The sequence below is a fragment of the Daktulosphaira vitifoliae genome, unplaced genomic scaffold (genome assembly GCF_025091365.1).
Source record: "Daktulosphaira vitifoliae isolate Bord-2020 unplaced genomic scaffold, ASM2509136v1 Scaffold_1, whole genome shotgun sequence".
Taxonomy (NCBI): Eukaryota; Metazoa; Arthropoda; class Insecta; order Hemiptera; family Phylloxeridae; genus Daktulosphaira; species Daktulosphaira vitifoliae.
In genome coordinates, this window is record NW_026099572.1 from 36,555,897 (window position 1) to 36,574,378 (window position 18,482).

Sequence of the window (18,482 nt, forward strand, 5' to 3'; positions counted from 1 at the left end):
TTTATTTATTTATTTATTTACTAAATTAACGCCCCAAAGGGCAAGAGTACAGTTAATAAAACTTAAACTAGACATCAATAAATTTATAGCATACAATTAATTATAAAAACAAACAATATAAGTAAAGATTCTTAACTATATAATCGATCTCTTTATTATATCTAAAGAATTAAAAAAGAAGTCCACTTTATGACTAACTTCATTACATTCTAATAACATACGATTGACCGGAGCAAAAAGATTATAGTTCTGTTGGACAGGAGAAACATAAAACATCGTTTGAGACCGTAAATGGACTGAAGGAACATTAAAAGGAATAATATCAAGAATTTCTAGACAGTCAATTTTATTATTTAATAAACTATGGATCCAACTAACGTCAAAAATTTTCCGCCTCATACTCAGACTGGTTAGTCCAATATCTAAAGCTACTACATTTGAATCAACTTCATTAATATCGTATTTACCTACTTTTACTACTAACATACGTAGAAAAAGTTTTTGTAATTTTTCCAGTTTATTAGTAAGATTAGCTTGATATTGTGACCAAATGATTGACCTATATTCGACTATGGAACGCACTAAAGAACAATATAAAACTTTTAAACAAATAGGATTAGAAAACTCACAGCAATTTCGCTTAAGAAAGCCCAACATCCGTAGTGCTTTATTATAAATAAATGAATTGTGTTCAGTAAAAGATAAATCCGAAGAAAGAATTACACCTAAGTATTTAATATGAGAAACATTTATGAGATTAGACTATTTATATTATATGCATATAGTCCATATGAACGCTTACGACAAAAAGTGATCTGAGCACATTTAGACACATTCAAGCATAAACCACCATTAACAACACACCAATTATAAAATCTGCACAAGTCTGCTTGGAGATTATGACTGTCATGAACTGTACGAATGTTCGAATAAATTTTTACATCATCGGCAAAACACAAATAGCTTGAATGTTGAAAGACATCAGAAAGATCGTTCATGAAAATTAAGAAAAGTAATGGAGATAAATGTCCTCCTTGAGGACCCCCAGAGGGGATATGGTTAATGGAAGAGATAATATTATTTATCTTTACTTGCTGCTGTTTGCCTGTGAGATATGAAGCTAACCATTTAAGTAGTGGGTCTTTAACGCCAATATGTTTTAATTTATCAATCAATACCTTGTGATTTACTGTATCAAACGCTTTTTTCATATCAGTATAAATTGCACCTACTCGACCACCATTTGCAACAGTGGAAACAATATTACTATAAAACACAAGCAAGTTAGTAATAGTTGATTTAGAACTACGAAAGCCATGCTGGCAGTTATTCAGCACGTTTTTAAAACTTAATGATAACTCGGGCTCTAGAAGTTTCTCAAATATTTTCGGCAGCACACTTAATTTAGAAATAGGTCTATAATTACCCATATCAGACTTGTCACCTGATTTAAAAATAGGGATAATATAACTTGATTTCCATCGTACTGAAAAAACACCCGAAGACAATGACAAGGAAAACAAAAAATTGGTTTGGACGAGTAAGCGGATAACAACAAGAACAAAAATGATGCCAGGGATAAGGTCAGGACTGTAAGTAGTGCCCGTATTTCGTTGCAGTTCTTCAAACAATTTTAGAACCGGGATCTCACATGAGGCTACACTAAACGAAGAGGGTAATCTATACTAGTATACGTTGATCGGACGATTTGTTTCGAAACAGAATAATTAGAAGCAAAGAACTCACTAAACATTTTATACAATTATTTGTTATAAAATTATTTTATTAATGTCATTAGTACATTTTCGTTACTATGTTATAAAAAAATTACAAAACATTAACGTAATCTTTACGTGAATCGTTTAACCAAACCACAATTTATACTTTTTATAAACTTCATTATAATTAAATATATGTTATTATTTTGTTATGTTGTTCTTAAACTAATAAATACAAAAAAATTTAAATATTTACAAAACTTTAAAATGCTGTAACATTGTAACTATACGATATTAATAAAAAAATTGTTTACCAAATTATTTATAAAATTTTCTTTTAAAATATTTATTCTGGTTACACCAAAGCGACGAAATTAGATGATAATTTCACGTATAATTTAATTGTATAATTGTATAATTGTATTAATTGTATAATTTAATCAATATTTAGTGTGAAAACATTACGTCTATTTCTGTTCATTGTTTAATAACAGCTAAGTGTTGTTTATAGTATGCGTATAATAAGCAGTACTATACGAAATTAGTAATTTTTTTTTTTAATTACTTCTTAAAATGGCTATTATAAAATTTTTTTTTAACATTTATCCTACATTATTACAAGTTTTATTTTTGTTTTAAATTATAGAAACCATATTATTTATTAATTATTATATTATATAATACTATTATTAGAGCTGTATCCCTAATATTTCTTTCGGGAGTGGAATATATATATATATTTATGCATATCTGTATTTTTTTCATCAAATTTCAATGAGTACCTGGATCCCTTGGATCTCCCTCAGAAAAGACATGGAGCCCACAAGTGTGTTAATTATTTTAAAAAATATACTAATATAATAATCCAGGGATTTAAAACGTTATTTTTAAAAAGATTACATTTAATTCAATAAATCTAACAGTTTTACATAGTTTTTTTTTAATAAACAGATTGCTCAAGTAGTTTAAAACATTAATGTAACAAAAAGATTTTTTAATTAGTTTTTAATTAAATTATAACTTCTGGAATGATTTTGTCAATTTGCTATGGAACACAATGAAAATACCAATCCAAAACATATAAATCAATTAAATATAAATGAAAATTCATGATTTTTTTTCATTGATTTAAAAAAATGACTAATCTGTTTAAATATCTAAAACATAATACCACAACAATCAAAATTAATGGTTATATTGAGAAAAATGTGATTTTTGAAAAAATAAAATTTTCAATCAAAAGTTATTAAAGTTATCGGAACAAATTAAGCCGGGGTAGCTTAAGACTTAACTTAATAGGTTATAGTCCGTATACACTACGAAAAACTTCAATATTAGAATGATCATAACTTTTATAGAGTTATGAGGCTATATAGAAATTGAAATAATTTAAAAATGATATTTAATAGTTTGAAATATTTATTTTATTGAAAAATAAATTAATGTCAATAGTCTAAAAAGGGAATTAAAATATGGAAAGTCTATATTTTAGAAAACAGTACTGCATTTCCGTTTTTCTCATATATTATAATTGATTAATATTTTTTAATCAATTTTCGATGCAACGATATACGTAGAAATTATGAGTTATGAACTACGTACACACCATTAACAGAACCAAAGATAAGGCAATGACCATTAGCGTAAATCTCTTTAGGTATTTTTCGTTCTAGGTTAAAAAAACATCACTTGACTCAATTTTTTTTAATCAGTATTTCGTATTTGTAAAAGAAAATACTTTATAGAAAAACCAATACATGTAGGTGCAAATTTAATTAAAAATTTACCACACGCCTCTATATATTGCATAATAAACTTAAATTTTATAATAAAATAATAATATAATAAACATTTAAGTAATGATATTTTTGGTATCACAACAACTGTGATACTTGTTAAATTAAATAATACAAATTAAAAATGGAAGTAACTCATTCATGACATTACAAAATAACTTTTTTTTTAACTTGGCGTAGCTTAAATTAATTGGAGGATTATACATATGTATATATATACATACGATTTCGTACATGTATTATTCACTAAACAAAAAATATACAATATATATAAATATATTCGTCGAAGATAGAAGTGTATCAAATAAATTTCTTTTAAATTGAACAAGTTGATGACTAAAAATTAGTATTTTTTATCAATTAAATGCCAGAAACGTCCAAGCAATATCAACTCTCAGTGTGCATAGATCTCTTTACCGCCTAAGTCTCTGTTATAGACATTTTATATATTACAATCCATTTTTATTGATATAGAATTAAAATAATATCATGGCAGATTTAATAATTTTTATATTATTAAAATATCTATTAAAAAACACAGTATAAAAGTAAAATATTTAAAATTAAAAATATTAATTTAAAACACATAATCGTACGTATGTGTTTAGCGTTAATAATAGTAACATTGTTCCTGAAATACATATCCACGATATTTTAGTAATTTTTTTGAGCTAATATTTTTAGTTTTAAATTAATATTTTTAATATAGTTTTAATTTTAAATAATAATAGCCACACGTGATTAATTTTTATTATACAAGTAAAATAATTTAACAAAAGTCATAATACTAAAACAAATAAAAATGTATTTTTCATTAGTTTAAATATTTTACACCTATTTCTTAGAAAATAATAACCACGACTATAGATTTATATCTATGATAATAGTAAAAAAGATGTAAAACTTTTGTTTGCTAGTAAACTAACCCGACAATAATTGGACAAAGAGTGGAAACAGTGAATTTTAGGTATTTTTGTTTAATATGTTATTTGAGAGAAATTTCATCCCGCAATCAATTGTTAACATTACATTGTTACTAATATTGCAACAATACGTATCTTAAATTTTGACTATAAAGATTTTTAGCAATAATATTTCTGAAAATGTTTTTTTTGAAAATAATAAATTATTATTTATAAAAATAAATAAATTGAAAATTTATGAAAATAAAATCATTTCTTGTATTATAACGTGTTTAATACAAATTTATTTTTCATCATCTTGAAAACCTAATAAAACTGTTATACGCACTGTTACAGAATAAACGACAAGTCGATATGACCATACATTATCAAGAGACTATCAAATGAAGTTAGATATAAATCATACGGTTTTAAGTAAGACATGTTATGTCTCTTAAATCTCTAAAAAAATAAATGTTCATGACTAGTTCTCTATTATAAAAAAACCCGTACAATATAAATCCAATGATTATCTAATGCATAGCTTTAATATACTATAGAATATATAAGCCGTATGTAGGATTCCTGGAGTCTCCCTTTATTTATAATTATCAGAAAAAATTTATAAGATTTGATGCAACAACCAGATAAGTTGATTATAAGAAAATTGTCAGAAGAATCAATTTTATAAAATAATGTTCATTAAAAGTAATGGTAAAATGTTTTTTTAGATTAAAATCTCCACAAATAATACTAATTCAAAACTTAGTTTGTTCTGAATTCAACGACGGCGCACAGTGGTTTAAAGATCACAGAGGTAATCAAAATTAGTTTGTCTAAACTTAAATTTAAAAAAATGGGTTTTTAGCGAATAACCTACTGAAATTAAATATAGAGTTTTAAATTATAAGTTGTTTTTATTGCTGTGCAGATCGGTTTGATAGTAAAATTAATGATTTTCTTAGTATTTTTTCAAGCTATTTTTAGTATATTTATACTTACATTTTTGAAATAAAAATATTTATTTCTATTTTAGTTTTTATATAAAAATTATACTATAAAAAAGTTAGATACGCTTAAAGAAAAATGATTTTCAGTTTAATATTTGACGAAAACTATACTTTTATCATAACAATCAAAAATGTAATTTTTATAAATACATTAAAAAAAATTGAAAAAGGTACTATGGACATTAATCAAGTCGTGTTAAAAATATATGTAATTGATATCCAAAACTTGTAACGTAAGTAAAATATAATTAATATGTATAATAGAGTATGAAAATTATCAGTTTTAAATCCTTCTATTTCCCGACTTTACATGCTACAAAAGGGTGGTATATCTATTTCACATGTTAAGGAGTCAAAAATGGTTCTTGGCTTGGCCAATAATGGACGGGACGGGTATTATGGCTTGTATATTACCAATGAGAAAAATACAATAAAAATCTTGTTGGTACCTTTGGGAATCGAATTCAGGACCCAGGCCAGACCGACTCCCGGTACATATATATAATGAAGAATAATACCTCAAATACTTTGTCCTTTAAATAAAGGTAAATTTTAAATATTATAATAAATTTAAAATTAGAAGTTTTAAATGCATATACATCCATATGCCACATAAAATATTTTATATCTTTAAATTTTGATGAAATTAAAATCTGTTATTTAATTTAAAATCCGCGACCTTTAAAACACAGATATTGGATATATTCAATATTTTTTTTAACTTAAATCAGGATATATAAGTTATAATAAGATAATTTTGATTTCAGATCACTGTGCGGCGGAAACATTTGTGTGGACTGGACAAAAAAAAACGTATGCGGATTAATATTACAATTGCAGAAACACAAAGTCCGAAGTAACTGTCTCTACTGCTCTTCTTTCGCCGTCACTGACTAAATTACAAAACAAAAATATTTGTTGCACCAAGCTCTTTAATTCTAGATATTATATTAATATGTTACACAACTAGACTCAGGAATTGATAAATCAGTCTTCACGCTTCCAAACTAATTAATTTTATTCAAAATCTTAGCAAAAATGTTCAAACTATAAACTTTTACTACATAAAATAAAACTCAATGCAGTCGGCACAACGCATAGTGAATTATTAATAAGCTTGTGGTAAAAATTATCGTCAAAAACACTTAGGTTTGAAAATTTGACTATTTTCCTCATGACTTTCCCAACTGTTTATATTTTCAAAAATAATGACATTTATTATTTTTATATTAGTTCAATAACTTTTTAAAAGGAATTTTAGAATGTTGTCATAAACATAAAACATTTTGACATGATCATATACCTTTATAGCTATATTCAAACTTTACTTATTTTATTAATATTTTCAAAAAAAAATATGTTATAAAAGAATATATTGTCTAGACTTTAGACAATAAACTAGACTCTAGAATATAAATTATACTAATTTCATGTTAATCCATACATTTTAAATTTAAATAACTGAATGGTCGATTGAAATGTTTTAAAACATAAGAGTCGCCCATTTACAATTCTCTTCTAAAAAAAAATTCGATTAATAAAAAAAAAAAAGTGGTATTTTTCAGCTAGATATAGTTGTTCGAGATTATATATGAGTCAGACAATAAAAAACATCTTGATGAAATTAATACCGTCGTAGCTTCGAATTGATGTTAAAATTTAGTATTCAGCATGCAAATAGCTAAAATTTGAAGAGGGGAGTTCAAAAAATAATATTTTCTTCAGAAATTCAATATTATAAATTTAATTTAATATTTAAAATAAACGTTTAAAATTATTCGAAGAAGTCCATTAACCCCTCTTATTTACACGTCGAGTTGTCAGATTTTTTGAGTTTAAAATCCTTTAACCCCCCCCCCATAGCACCTTTGGTTTTATCTATCCATACTGTTGTATAAATTTCAATTTAATCTAAAAAATAGGCTCGTAAACATAAGCTAATAGTAGAGGAACTAAATCCCCTTGTGTCTAAACTCTAAACTAGGTACAATTTGTGATTTTATTGTTAATAATGTCAAGCACAATAAAATCAATTATAAAAATGTTTGATGCGATTATATTTTAGTTAAACTTAGTAAAAAAAAATATTTTTTATCCATAAGATAAATTTTAGACATGCGTATTTATGCTACCAAATTACAAACATTTGTCATGCTATTATACAATTTCCTTAAAAGTCTATATTTTTATACTTTATAAATGAAATGTATTTAAAATGCTAAAAGCCGGAAAATCATATACATAATACACTTTTTCACATCAATCTATTTCATTTTGCATTATTTAAATAAGTCTTGTCTTTTAAATAGGAGTAGATATGCGATATTTTATTGTTATATAGCAAAGTTTGTTTACCAAAACTTTTTACCAATATTTAGTTTAAAACAAATCTAATAGTAAAACAATATTTTTCACTGAAGTTCTTCTAATTAATTATTAGGTTAAATAAGTTAAATTATTAGTTTCAATTTAAATAAATTATAATAAAATTTGTTTTTTTTAACTATATAACATATAATTGTAATTAAAATAATTTTTTTTATTAATATATTAAAATAATAAAACATTTAAAAGAATAGTTTAGAAGAATACAGGTTGTAAGGTTAACCTAAAAGTAATATTTTTGATACCAACTTAAAAACGTAAAAATAAGAAATTCAAATTATTATACAAGTTTACTTTAATTATATAAGAAAGCAGTTAATTATATAATTGTGAAACAATAACATAGTTATTTTTAGCTATAATACATTAATTTTTAGGTAACACTTACCATTCTAACAGTATATTGCCTAATCTTGTTTTATAACTACAATAGTTAAAGAAAAAATAAAAAAATTGTTTGATTATATAGTTGTGTTGAGAGGGTTATTAGCAAACACAATGATATACAAATAGGAAACACAATGTTTTCAGTGTAAATTTATTTCACTAAAAATATATGCATAATAAATTATTCATAATTAATCATTAGTGTAGCAGTAAGGTTAATGACAAAACATAGTTGATTTATGAATAAAATTACTAAATTATTATGAAAAGTAAATAAAGAAAATATTTTACGAATATAGAGGTCATTGATTTTCTTAATTAATATACATTAAGTTCTATTCATCAGTTACAATAGGTAGTTTTGAACCAGAACCATTTTCACGTTTTTGTTGGGAGTTTGCTTCAGAAGTTAAACGCTCCATCATTTCATGATCATATGTTGAGTGAAGCATCAATGCTAAAACTCCAGCACGAGTAGACATTCTATGACGTATTTGTCGTTCTTTTTCAACCAACTCATCTAATTTTAACCACTAAAGAATAATGAAAAATTATATGACATATTTTTTAACATCTAATAAATATTAAAACATAATTTTTTAGAAAGATACATTTTGATAAAATGGTAGAATCTTAAGTAATCACTTAAATAATTCTACTGGAAGATTTTTTTACTCTGATCTATAAAAATATAAATAGTATACATGTTTTTGTAAATGAATTATAATATACACTATAAATTGTAATTCATTATTTAGGCTTATTGTTCAATGCAATAGAGTGTATAAAATACAAATAAAATAACCGAAAAAACAAATATCTTTGATGACATAATATAATTTGAAAAATATTTATTTAGAGCTTAAATAAAAAACAATGGTAATTATGTTTATATAAGGCACTGAATTTTGAAAGCTTGAAAAAGAAAACATATAAAATTTACCCATAATTAATTAAGCTATATTTACTAAATAAAATTAAAGGTTGTTATTGTTAGGTAATTTATTATGTATATCATACCAATAATAACTAAAAAATTACTATTAAAATAATAACTATATCATTTTATACCTGGCGTACTCTTTCCATATCAATTTCAGCTCTTCTTAGTTTATCCCAACAATAATGTTTTATGCAATTTTTTTTTGGAACACAGCAAAACTCTCCAGTCAGATTGAAAACATTTGAAACTAATGGACAGCCACAAACCTATTATCAAAAATGTTTCAAAACGTATTAGTACTCACTTGCGATAATTGTTTTACATTAAAGACAATATAATTTAAAATCATTAGTGTAAAAGTATCAATAAACTGAATAAATGCAATATGAATTATGAATGATTCATGTACAATGAAACTTATATAATATATCACCTCATTATCACTTATGATTGTTGAATCTTTAAAATGTTCTGGACACAATACTCTTAATCGTTTGCAGTAGGTTCCTTGTGATGGATTATAAAAATCACAAAACATATTATTACCATCAATTCTTGTCTTATAAATTGATCCAAATGATGCTTGACTTTCATACTAACTTATTCATAATAAATTTTGTCAAAAAATACTTGTTTAACTAAAAAATATAAGATATAAACCTTGTTAAAACATTTTTCCATATGTTTAATAGCTGTTCTAGTGTGTATTTCGTGACCACAAGTCACACAATGCATGCTCATTTCTTCATCGACATCTTGGACTTCAAGTTTTAAATCTACTGTTAACAGTTTTCCTTTTTCCAATAATTTATCAAGTTCCTATTGAGAATAAGAAACATTATATTAATCAATTGTTTGAGTCTATTTTATAAAGAAATTGCTAATTTTTAATTAACTATTACCTTCTAACTTATTTAACTTTCATTTCAGATAAAAAAACTAATAGATTAACATCAAATTTTGATTTATTAAACTTTATACAATTTTAGTTTCAATGCGAAGCTGAGAAGGTATTAATTTTACATATTTAACTTTATATTTATATAACTTTTTGAAAAATGTATGGATCAATAATTTTTTCATGAGAAGTAATATTTATATACTTCTTTCATTCGACATACTTTTTTAAAAATCGGACCATTTACCTATTTACAGTAGGGTTCAAAACTAAAAAATGCATATAGGAAGTAGAACTTTTTCAAATTAATTTTTTGAAGTGTGAGGAAACTCTGACACTTTTATATATACCTTAAATTAAAGTTTACGTAATATACTTTAATATAAAAAAAAAAAATTTTGGACTATATTTTGTCTTCACGGTGAAAACAGACATCAAAGTTAATAAAAAAAAATGTGTCAGATGAAAGGGGTGTATAAAAATTATTTATAAAAATGGTAGCACGGTGGGGTTGCGGCCCAGTATGGACATGGCATAGTTGGGACAAGTATAATGATATCTGACAGTGATTAAAATCACTAACATAAAAAACATTTATTCTAACTTAAAAAGAATTAAGAAAAAAATGCAAAAAATTCCTTGCCATACGCGGGTTGAAACCTTGTATCCCAAGTGCGTAGCACACAAGTGTTACCGACTCAGCAACTGTACATAGCTTCCATCGACTAAAAAAATGGCAAGTTAAAGTTATTTTTCTTAAAAAAAAGCAAAAAAATTAAAATAAGTTTAACTTCTATGCTATATAAATTTGATATATATAATAATTATGATATTCAGTGTACTGCCCTTGTCAGGCATTTTAATTTAATATATATATAAAAGTGTCAGTATTTCCGGAACATTTTCAAAACTTAAGTTAAAAAAGTTCTACTTTCTATAGACATTTTTAAAGTTATGACCCCTTTGCATAAAAGGATATAATCCGATTTAAAAAACAAGTACAGGTTGGGTTGGGTTGGGTTGTATGTCAGATTAAAAGGGTATATAAAAATTATTTATAAAAAAATTAAAATATTGATACATACATTTCTAAAAAGTTTTAGCATTATAAATTTAAGAATATAAAATCGAGAATTTTTTCAAGGAATTTTTCTTTAATTTTGATGTTCTTTTTCATCACAAGACAAGTCCTGAGGTCAAATTTTTTTTTCAAAATAAAGTATATTACATAAGCTTTATAAGGTATATATAAAAATGTCAGTATTTCCAGAACATTTTCAAAACTTAGGTTGAAAAAGTTCTACTTTCTATACCCAATTTTAAAGGTTTGAAACCTCCCTACTGTATAAAGGGAAACAGTCCGATTAAAAAAAAAAAAGTATGCAGAATGAAAGAGATATATAAAAAGTATTTATCATTAAAGAATAGAATTGATTCATTCCTTTTTTTTAAAAAGTTATAGCAACATAAAGTTAAAAAATGTAAAATATAATATCAAGAATTTTTTACAAAAATAGTATATTTTTGAATACGGCAGTCATTTTCACCATGAAGACAAGTCCAGAGTTCAAAGCATTTTTATGACAGTGATTTCAATCACTGTCAGATACCATCTATACTGTATCCAACTATGCCGCGACCTTACTGTGCTGGGTTTTTTCTGTTTAATTTTCTGGTGAAATTTAATCAATAGTAATTTTATTCACTTTTTCTTAATTCAGGACTATGAAAAGATAGATCTATATTTTGAAATGAATCAAAATAATTGAGATACACAATAAAGATATAAAAAGCAAAATAATTATATTAAAACTATATATTAGATATTTCTATTGGTACGAATAATAAACATTAGAAGAGATCTAAATGTTTATGCTTGATAACTTTGTATTAAAAGATATAATAAAGAAAAAACTGTATTTTCACCTTGTGTCTCTTATCCAATTCTTTTAATACATCTCTAACCTCTAGCTGATCTTTTCTAACAACTTCTAGATCTTTTTTATTTGATTCTTCAGCAATGCATGGTGATAAACTCCATTCTTGAAGTCTTGGAGGTAATACCTAAAATAATATACATTGCTACAATTTTGCTAGTTACTTTAATATCAAATAAATAAATTAATAATGTGTATAAAACGTTTGTCTACAGAAAAGCATTTAATTACATACATGAAATATTCGTGCACTCGCTAAATTTATTCCACATTTATCTGAACAATATTTAGAATTATATCTTGAAACTTGAGTACATCCAGGGCCATAACATTGTCGATTTGACGTAGATAAACTAACATGGTGTTCTCCATCAGAACTGGAATCTTTACGTTTTCTTTTGATTGTTTTGGATGTTATTTTGTTTTCCTTTTTTTTATAAAAATTAACAATCAAGTAATTTATAGATATACTAATATTAAATCAAAAGTATAATTTTAAACAGTATAAGAATGTAACACTTATGAAATAATAAACACTATATTATTTATTAAACGCACGTAAATAAAAAAGTATTGTTGTCAATAAGTATCTAAAAATAAAATGTTTATATATGAAGGGTAGACAGAAAAAACAATGTAACAGTATTTTGAAACAATTTTATATTTCAAGAATCTAATAGCCTAGTTGTTTTCTTGTTTAAATTAATTGTCTATTTTTATTCTTATTATTAGGTGGCTTACTTGGTTTTTTTTCTAAAAATAGTAAAACATACTAAAATCCTATAAAAGAATGGCATTTTTATTATATTTTTGTAAAATTGTTATCAAAGGTTGAAAACTTAATTTTATCTTGTTTACTACATATCTCCATAGTTAACCTTGTATGAAATTTTTAGTTTATTAAAACATTATTTTTGATGTTTTGAAATTTAAAACACTATTTAAAAACTTTATAATTAAAACATTTAAAGAAACATATAAAAAAGTTATTAATAATACTTTTATTTTTCAATTAATTAAGTGCTTGACTCTGCATATATATATAAAAAAAAAATTATATTGATTTTGTTATTTTTAAAAAAATTTGTAATTATTTTGTTTTGAACCCCCCTTGTATAATCTGACATGGTCTGATCCAAAAAAAAAGTATGTCAGATGGAATCAGTATATAAAAAGTATTTATAAAAAAAAAATCTATTAATCGATACATTTTTCAAAAAGTTATAGCATTATAAATTAAAATATATAAATCGATAATTTTTTCACAAAAATGTCTTATTTTTACAGTAGCTATTTTAACCATGAAGACAAGTCCAAACGTCAATTTTTTTTTTCAAAATATAGTATAATGCATAAACTTGACTCTGCATATATATATATAATTTGATTCAATAATTTATTTCTCTATAGTGAATTATCTAATAGAATATTAATAAAAAGGAAATACAAAACATAATGAACTAATTTAATCAAAAAGAGTCAATTGATTTAATACCTTTTTGTTTATATTTAAACATTTTCTATTTTCACATAAACCTGATCCACCAAATCTTCGCATTTCATTACAACCAATACATAAACCACAATTTTCATTTCGCTTACAATTATCACAGCGTCCACATAATTTGTGCTTATGTCGATGTTTACCTCGATTTTCTACAAATAAATATGTTGATATTTAATCTTAATTTTTTTAAATTAAAAACTTTAAATGCAAGGGAATCATCTTAATTTTTGTAAATATACAGTGTTTCAGATCTAACTGATAACTATTTTACATTTTTATTTAATTAATGTGTTTCATACTAATTTTTATTTTTAATTTTATTGTTGCATTCTTAGACAATTGGAGTTGCCACAAGTTTAAAAAATTTTAATTTTCTGTTTATTCCATTATTTTTTTAAACAAATTTTAAATGAACTCTCCCACTATGTTTATTTGTTTATTAATTGGAATTTTTAAAGTAGGTGCAGATTTTAATTGCAAAAATACTTTTTTATCTATCCTCTGTCTCAATAAAAATAACTTATAACAAGGAATTAAAAAAAAAAAATTGTAACACGTGAATTCACGCCACAGCTAGGACAAGTGTAGATGATATCTGACAGTGATTAAAATCACTATTCTAAAAAACACATATGATAATGTTTAATTTAAAGGAACGGTGGATTATTCTAAAAGAAAAATTAACTCCTATTTCCTTCATTATTCTTGATTGGTAGTTCATTGATTTATAAATATAACATAAAATTGATATTTAATCATTTAGTATTGTAATTTTTAAGGAGAAATTATAAAAAATTATAAGATAATTGCTACTTTTATGGCAAACTAGTATAAAAATTGCTTAAAACCAAACTTTTCAAAAATAATTTGTTGTTAATTATGAATAAATGGTCTACAAAGAATTTTCATAAAAGTAAAAATATATGTATATTGATCAATTTCTTAAGCTAATTTCAATTTTGCATTTAGATTTTTTCTATCAGCACTAATTTTTGATATTATTATTAATTAGTTAAAAACGAGTACTAACCTATGAAAAAATAACAAAAAAATATAGGTTCAAATGAAATTCAACAACGCAACAACACACAAAATCATAGATAAAACTAGACACGGAATATTACTGAATATCAGTATATTATAGAAAAAAATAGTATATAACTTTAATAATAGTTCTAAATATTTTAATTATAAAATTCATTTAAACACCAAGAAGTAAATATATATGATTAAAATTTCTATTAAAGTAATTTATTACGATATAAATTCTAAAAATATAATAAATGATTTTAACATAATTTTGAGCTAGTTTCATAAATTTAATGTTAAAAGTAACTATAAAAGTTTCTGACCATATATCAATCTAAACAAAAATATTTTTTAAATCTTCATTAAATTTTCTATTTAATGATATTTATTTGAAATGAGCAAGTTGAACTAAAAAATGGTTTTATGTTCAACATTTTTAAACTATAAACTTTTATAAATATCAACTTTATAATACCAAAAAAATAGGTTAAACATGACATTATTGAATCAAAATTTTGCTTGGATTATTTTTAACATATTTAAAATCAAAATCAATATTTAAATGTAATTACTCATTTTTATAAATTAGTAATATCTCAAAAACCCATCACAGTGTGGATGTGGCATAGTTGGAATTACAGATTTGAAATTAGTACAAAAACATAGTTTAGCAAAGCATATTTTGGCTTATACTGATTAAAAAATGTTTCATTTTGATAATGTGATTTTACTATATAATTTTGTATAAAAATAAATTTTATACTATTATTATTTGTGGAGATATTAATTAAAAATTTTTTTTTTTTTAATGTTTTTTTACAGTAGATATTTGTTTAAATTTCTAAAATTCAGATATCTTTCCATTAATACACTATTAATTCAACTAGATTAAAATCAATTCTTATTGATCATCAAAATTGGTCCAGTGAGAGTTGAGAATTTTTATGAACAAACATAAAAAAAAAACAATCAAAAGTTGTTAAAAAGGTCTACTAAATATTGTGTATTATAAAACTTGATTATAATTTTGAAAATCCATTGTTAATTTTATGTAAAACCCAAAATAATTTTTTAAAAATGATTTATACAGTAATGTTATCAAAAAATTAATAAATAATAAAGAGAGATTATTCAACTTAATAGTTAACACTTGTTATATCAAATCTAATTTGACAATATATACATTAAAACAATAGAAATTAATGATTTTAATCATCTGTATGAAGAAAGTTGGTTAAGCAGCTTTTAACTTGATAAGGAGGAATTTTTTCAATTTTTGAGGGTAATATATTTAACTAGATATTAGTTGTAATCATTTGATGTATCGTATAATACACAAAGGATTACAAATAGAGGTAGCTAATTGGTTTTTTATGACATTGCTGTCACAGTCACGGATTGTTTATTATCTATTATGACTATCAATAGATATACTTTTTGTATTGTCAGTTAGTGTATTTATAAACTCACAACAATGTACCTAACCACCATTGATAATAACAATGCTGTGTACCTGCTAATATCAATGTCATAAAAAACCAATTAGCTACCTATATTTGTAATCTCTTGTGTATTATATATGAATATTAACTCAAAAATTTGAAACTTGAAAGTTATATTAAAAATTCAGAAGCCATTTACTATTAAATTAAAATCTCAAACATTTTGTTAAATTCAAAATATGTGTTCCCATTAAAAAAACAAAGTTGACAACCTTACCAGGCATAAGGGATGAACTTAAAAAGTATTACATAGTTAATAATTCAAGAATGATGTGTAACTAAAGATAAAAAATAAATAAAATGTTTAATTTATTATTATTTTGTAAGTAATTGAGTGGGTTATGATAAAAAAATTATCCTGTATATATTAAAGTGTTAGTAATTCCAGAACTTTTAAAAGCTAAGTTAAAAAAGTTAATTTTTTGTGAAAAAGTTGTAATTTTGAATCTCTCCTATGGGCAAGTATAGGGTTAGATTTATAAAAAAATATTCAAATTGATAAGTTAATATCTCATGTATCTATAAAAAAAAAAAAATTATATTGATTTTGTTATTTTTAAAAAAATTTGTAATTATTTTGTTTTGAACCCCCCTTGTATAATCTGACATGGTCTGATCCAAAAAAAAAGTATGTCAGATGGAATCAGTATATAAAAAGTATTTATAAAAAAAAAATCTATTAATCGATACATTTTTCAAAAAGTTATAGCATTATAAATTAAAATATATAAATCGATAATTTTTTCACAAAAATTTCTTATTTTTACAGTAGCTATTTTAACCATGAAGACAAGTCCAAACGTCAATTTTTTTTTTCAAAATATAGTATAATGCATAAACTTTAATTTAAGGTATATATAAAAGTGTCAATATTTCTGGAACATTGTCAAAAACTTGAGTAGAAAAAGTTGCCATTTAAAACCCCACTGTGGGTACGTAAAGGATCACATTTTCACAAAGAGTATACCAAATAGAAGGTAAATGTTTTAGGTGTCTAAAAAAAAAATTGCATTTTTATTCATTCATTTTTCAAAATGTTATGGAAGTTTTAGAAAAAAAATGTTCAAAATAACAGACTTTTAAAATTGTAACTTTTTTGGAGAATTTCTCCATTTCTGGGGAACGAGAGAATTTTTTTTCAATTTTTGAAGTTAATGTCTTTGACTAGATACAATTTGTGATCTTTTGAAATATTGTTAAAAAAAATTTGTTTGGTGAGAGCTGAGAAAAAGTGGTAACAAACACAAAAACAAAAAATAAAAATAAAAACACATCATAGTAAAATTAATACTTTCTTAGCTTCATATCAAATGTAATTATTTGAAAAGTATAATAAAATTTTAATAATCATTAAAATACCCGATATTTTTATCATTTCCCCAACTAGTTTAATATATTTTTTCAGATTGGTAGCAACCATGACAAAAAGCTAAAAGTTTAAAGTTTACCACGTTTGTTGATATCATATTGATCTATTTTTTCTTTATATTCACTACGACTGATCGAAGTTTTAAAAATTGTTTTTAAAGAAGAATCTTCAGATTTGCATTTCTTTAACACAATAAAAGAAAATTATTCAAATACATTATCTAGATAAATTAATTAATTAATAAAAAAAGTATTATACATCACAAAAATACTGTTTAATAAGTTTAGATTGTTTTCTTGTTATTCCAATACAATCACCATGATACCAATCTTCACAAGCATCACAACCACTAATAAAAGTTAAAATCAAATGAGTTATTTTATACAAATAAATTATATATCTAAACTTAAGTTTTAGTGTATAATTATTTCTTGAGAGATTTAAATTTTATCCTTACTATTATCAGCCTATTTTTTTTTTACATTGAAAAATGATTTGAAAAATTTACAAAAAAATCATTAACTTAATAAAAGTTTTTCAAATACCATGAATTTACTCTAATAAACATCAGAGTAATAATAGGTGAAGAACATTTTTTTTTTAACTTATTAATACAATATCACAAGAGTATAACATACACATAATTTTTTATGAACTACTTACATCATAAATCTAGAACTATCCGAAGATCTACATATACAATAAGCTTGTCCATCCTGCTTAAGCAATGTAGCAATTTTGGACTTACGTTCAGGAAGCATAAACTGCTTAGCAATTTCTTCTTTCTATAAAGTAGGAATAATACGTGAAAAATATATTTTTTTAAATTAAATATGAAAATAAGTTAATAGTATAACATGAAAAATAGACAAGTAAGTAAATGTCTTACTGAAAGCTTTGACATTTTTGTTTCTTTGTTTAGTAAGAAAAACAACGATAAAAAACTGAAGTACTCAGAATTTTATTAATTTCTATGATGAAAATATGTACAAATTCAATAATAAAAAAACAAGTCTTTACAATATTAAATATTAAGAAATTACAAAAAATTGTTTAACTGCCATTATCATCTAATATAATGTTAAACATCATGATAAGG

General features: G+C 23.7%; 2 protein-coding genes across 2 annotated transcripts in view; both read right to left on the reverse strand.

Annotated features, from left to right (window-relative positions):
• The window catches only part of LOC126895965 (fatty acid synthase), a 35,485-nt gene extending 27,156 nt beyond the window's left edge, over positions 1 to 8,329 (reverse strand). The window contains exon 1 of the mRNA XM_050668328.1: positions 8,200 to 8,329. Coding sequence (XP_050524285.1) covers positions 8,200 to 8,202 — 3 coding nt within the window. The 5' untranslated portion in view covers positions 8,203 to 8,329. The remainder of the gene's footprint in view (positions 1 to 8,199) is intronic.
• A 68-nt stretch (positions 8,330 to 8,397) lies between these two features.
• LOC126895967 (CXXC-type zinc finger protein 1) lies at positions 8,398 to 18,462 on the reverse strand. Its single transcript, XM_050668330.1, has 11 exons — positions 18,273 to 18,462; positions 18,047 to 18,168; positions 17,642 to 17,732; positions 17,463 to 17,565; positions 13,472 to 13,632; positions 12,212 to 12,403; positions 11,966 to 12,103; positions 9,802 to 9,960; positions 9,575 to 9,736; positions 9,270 to 9,407; positions 8,398 to 8,731 (listed from the first exon to the last, which is right to left on the reverse strand). Exons 1-11 carry the CDS (start codon positions 18,285 to 18,287, stop codon positions 8,534 to 8,536), a joined length of 1,479 nt encoding a protein of 492 aa, XP_050524287.1. The 5' UTR covers positions 18,288 to 18,462; the 3' UTR covers positions 8,398 to 8,533.
• Between the last annotated feature and the right edge of the window lie 20 nt (positions 18,463 to 18,482).

Excerpts from the sequence above, each read along its gene's own strand:
- LOC126895967 (XM_050668330.1), bottom strand. Across the intron at positions 9,961-11,965 it reads AATTGGATAAGAGACACAAG|GAACTTGATAAATTATTGGA; the intron begins GTGAAAATACAG and ends TATTCTCAATAG. Across the intron at positions 8,732-9,269 it reads ATATGGAAAGAGTACGCCAG|TGGTTAAAATTAGATGAGTT; the intron begins GTATAAAATGAT and ends ATTATTCTTTAG.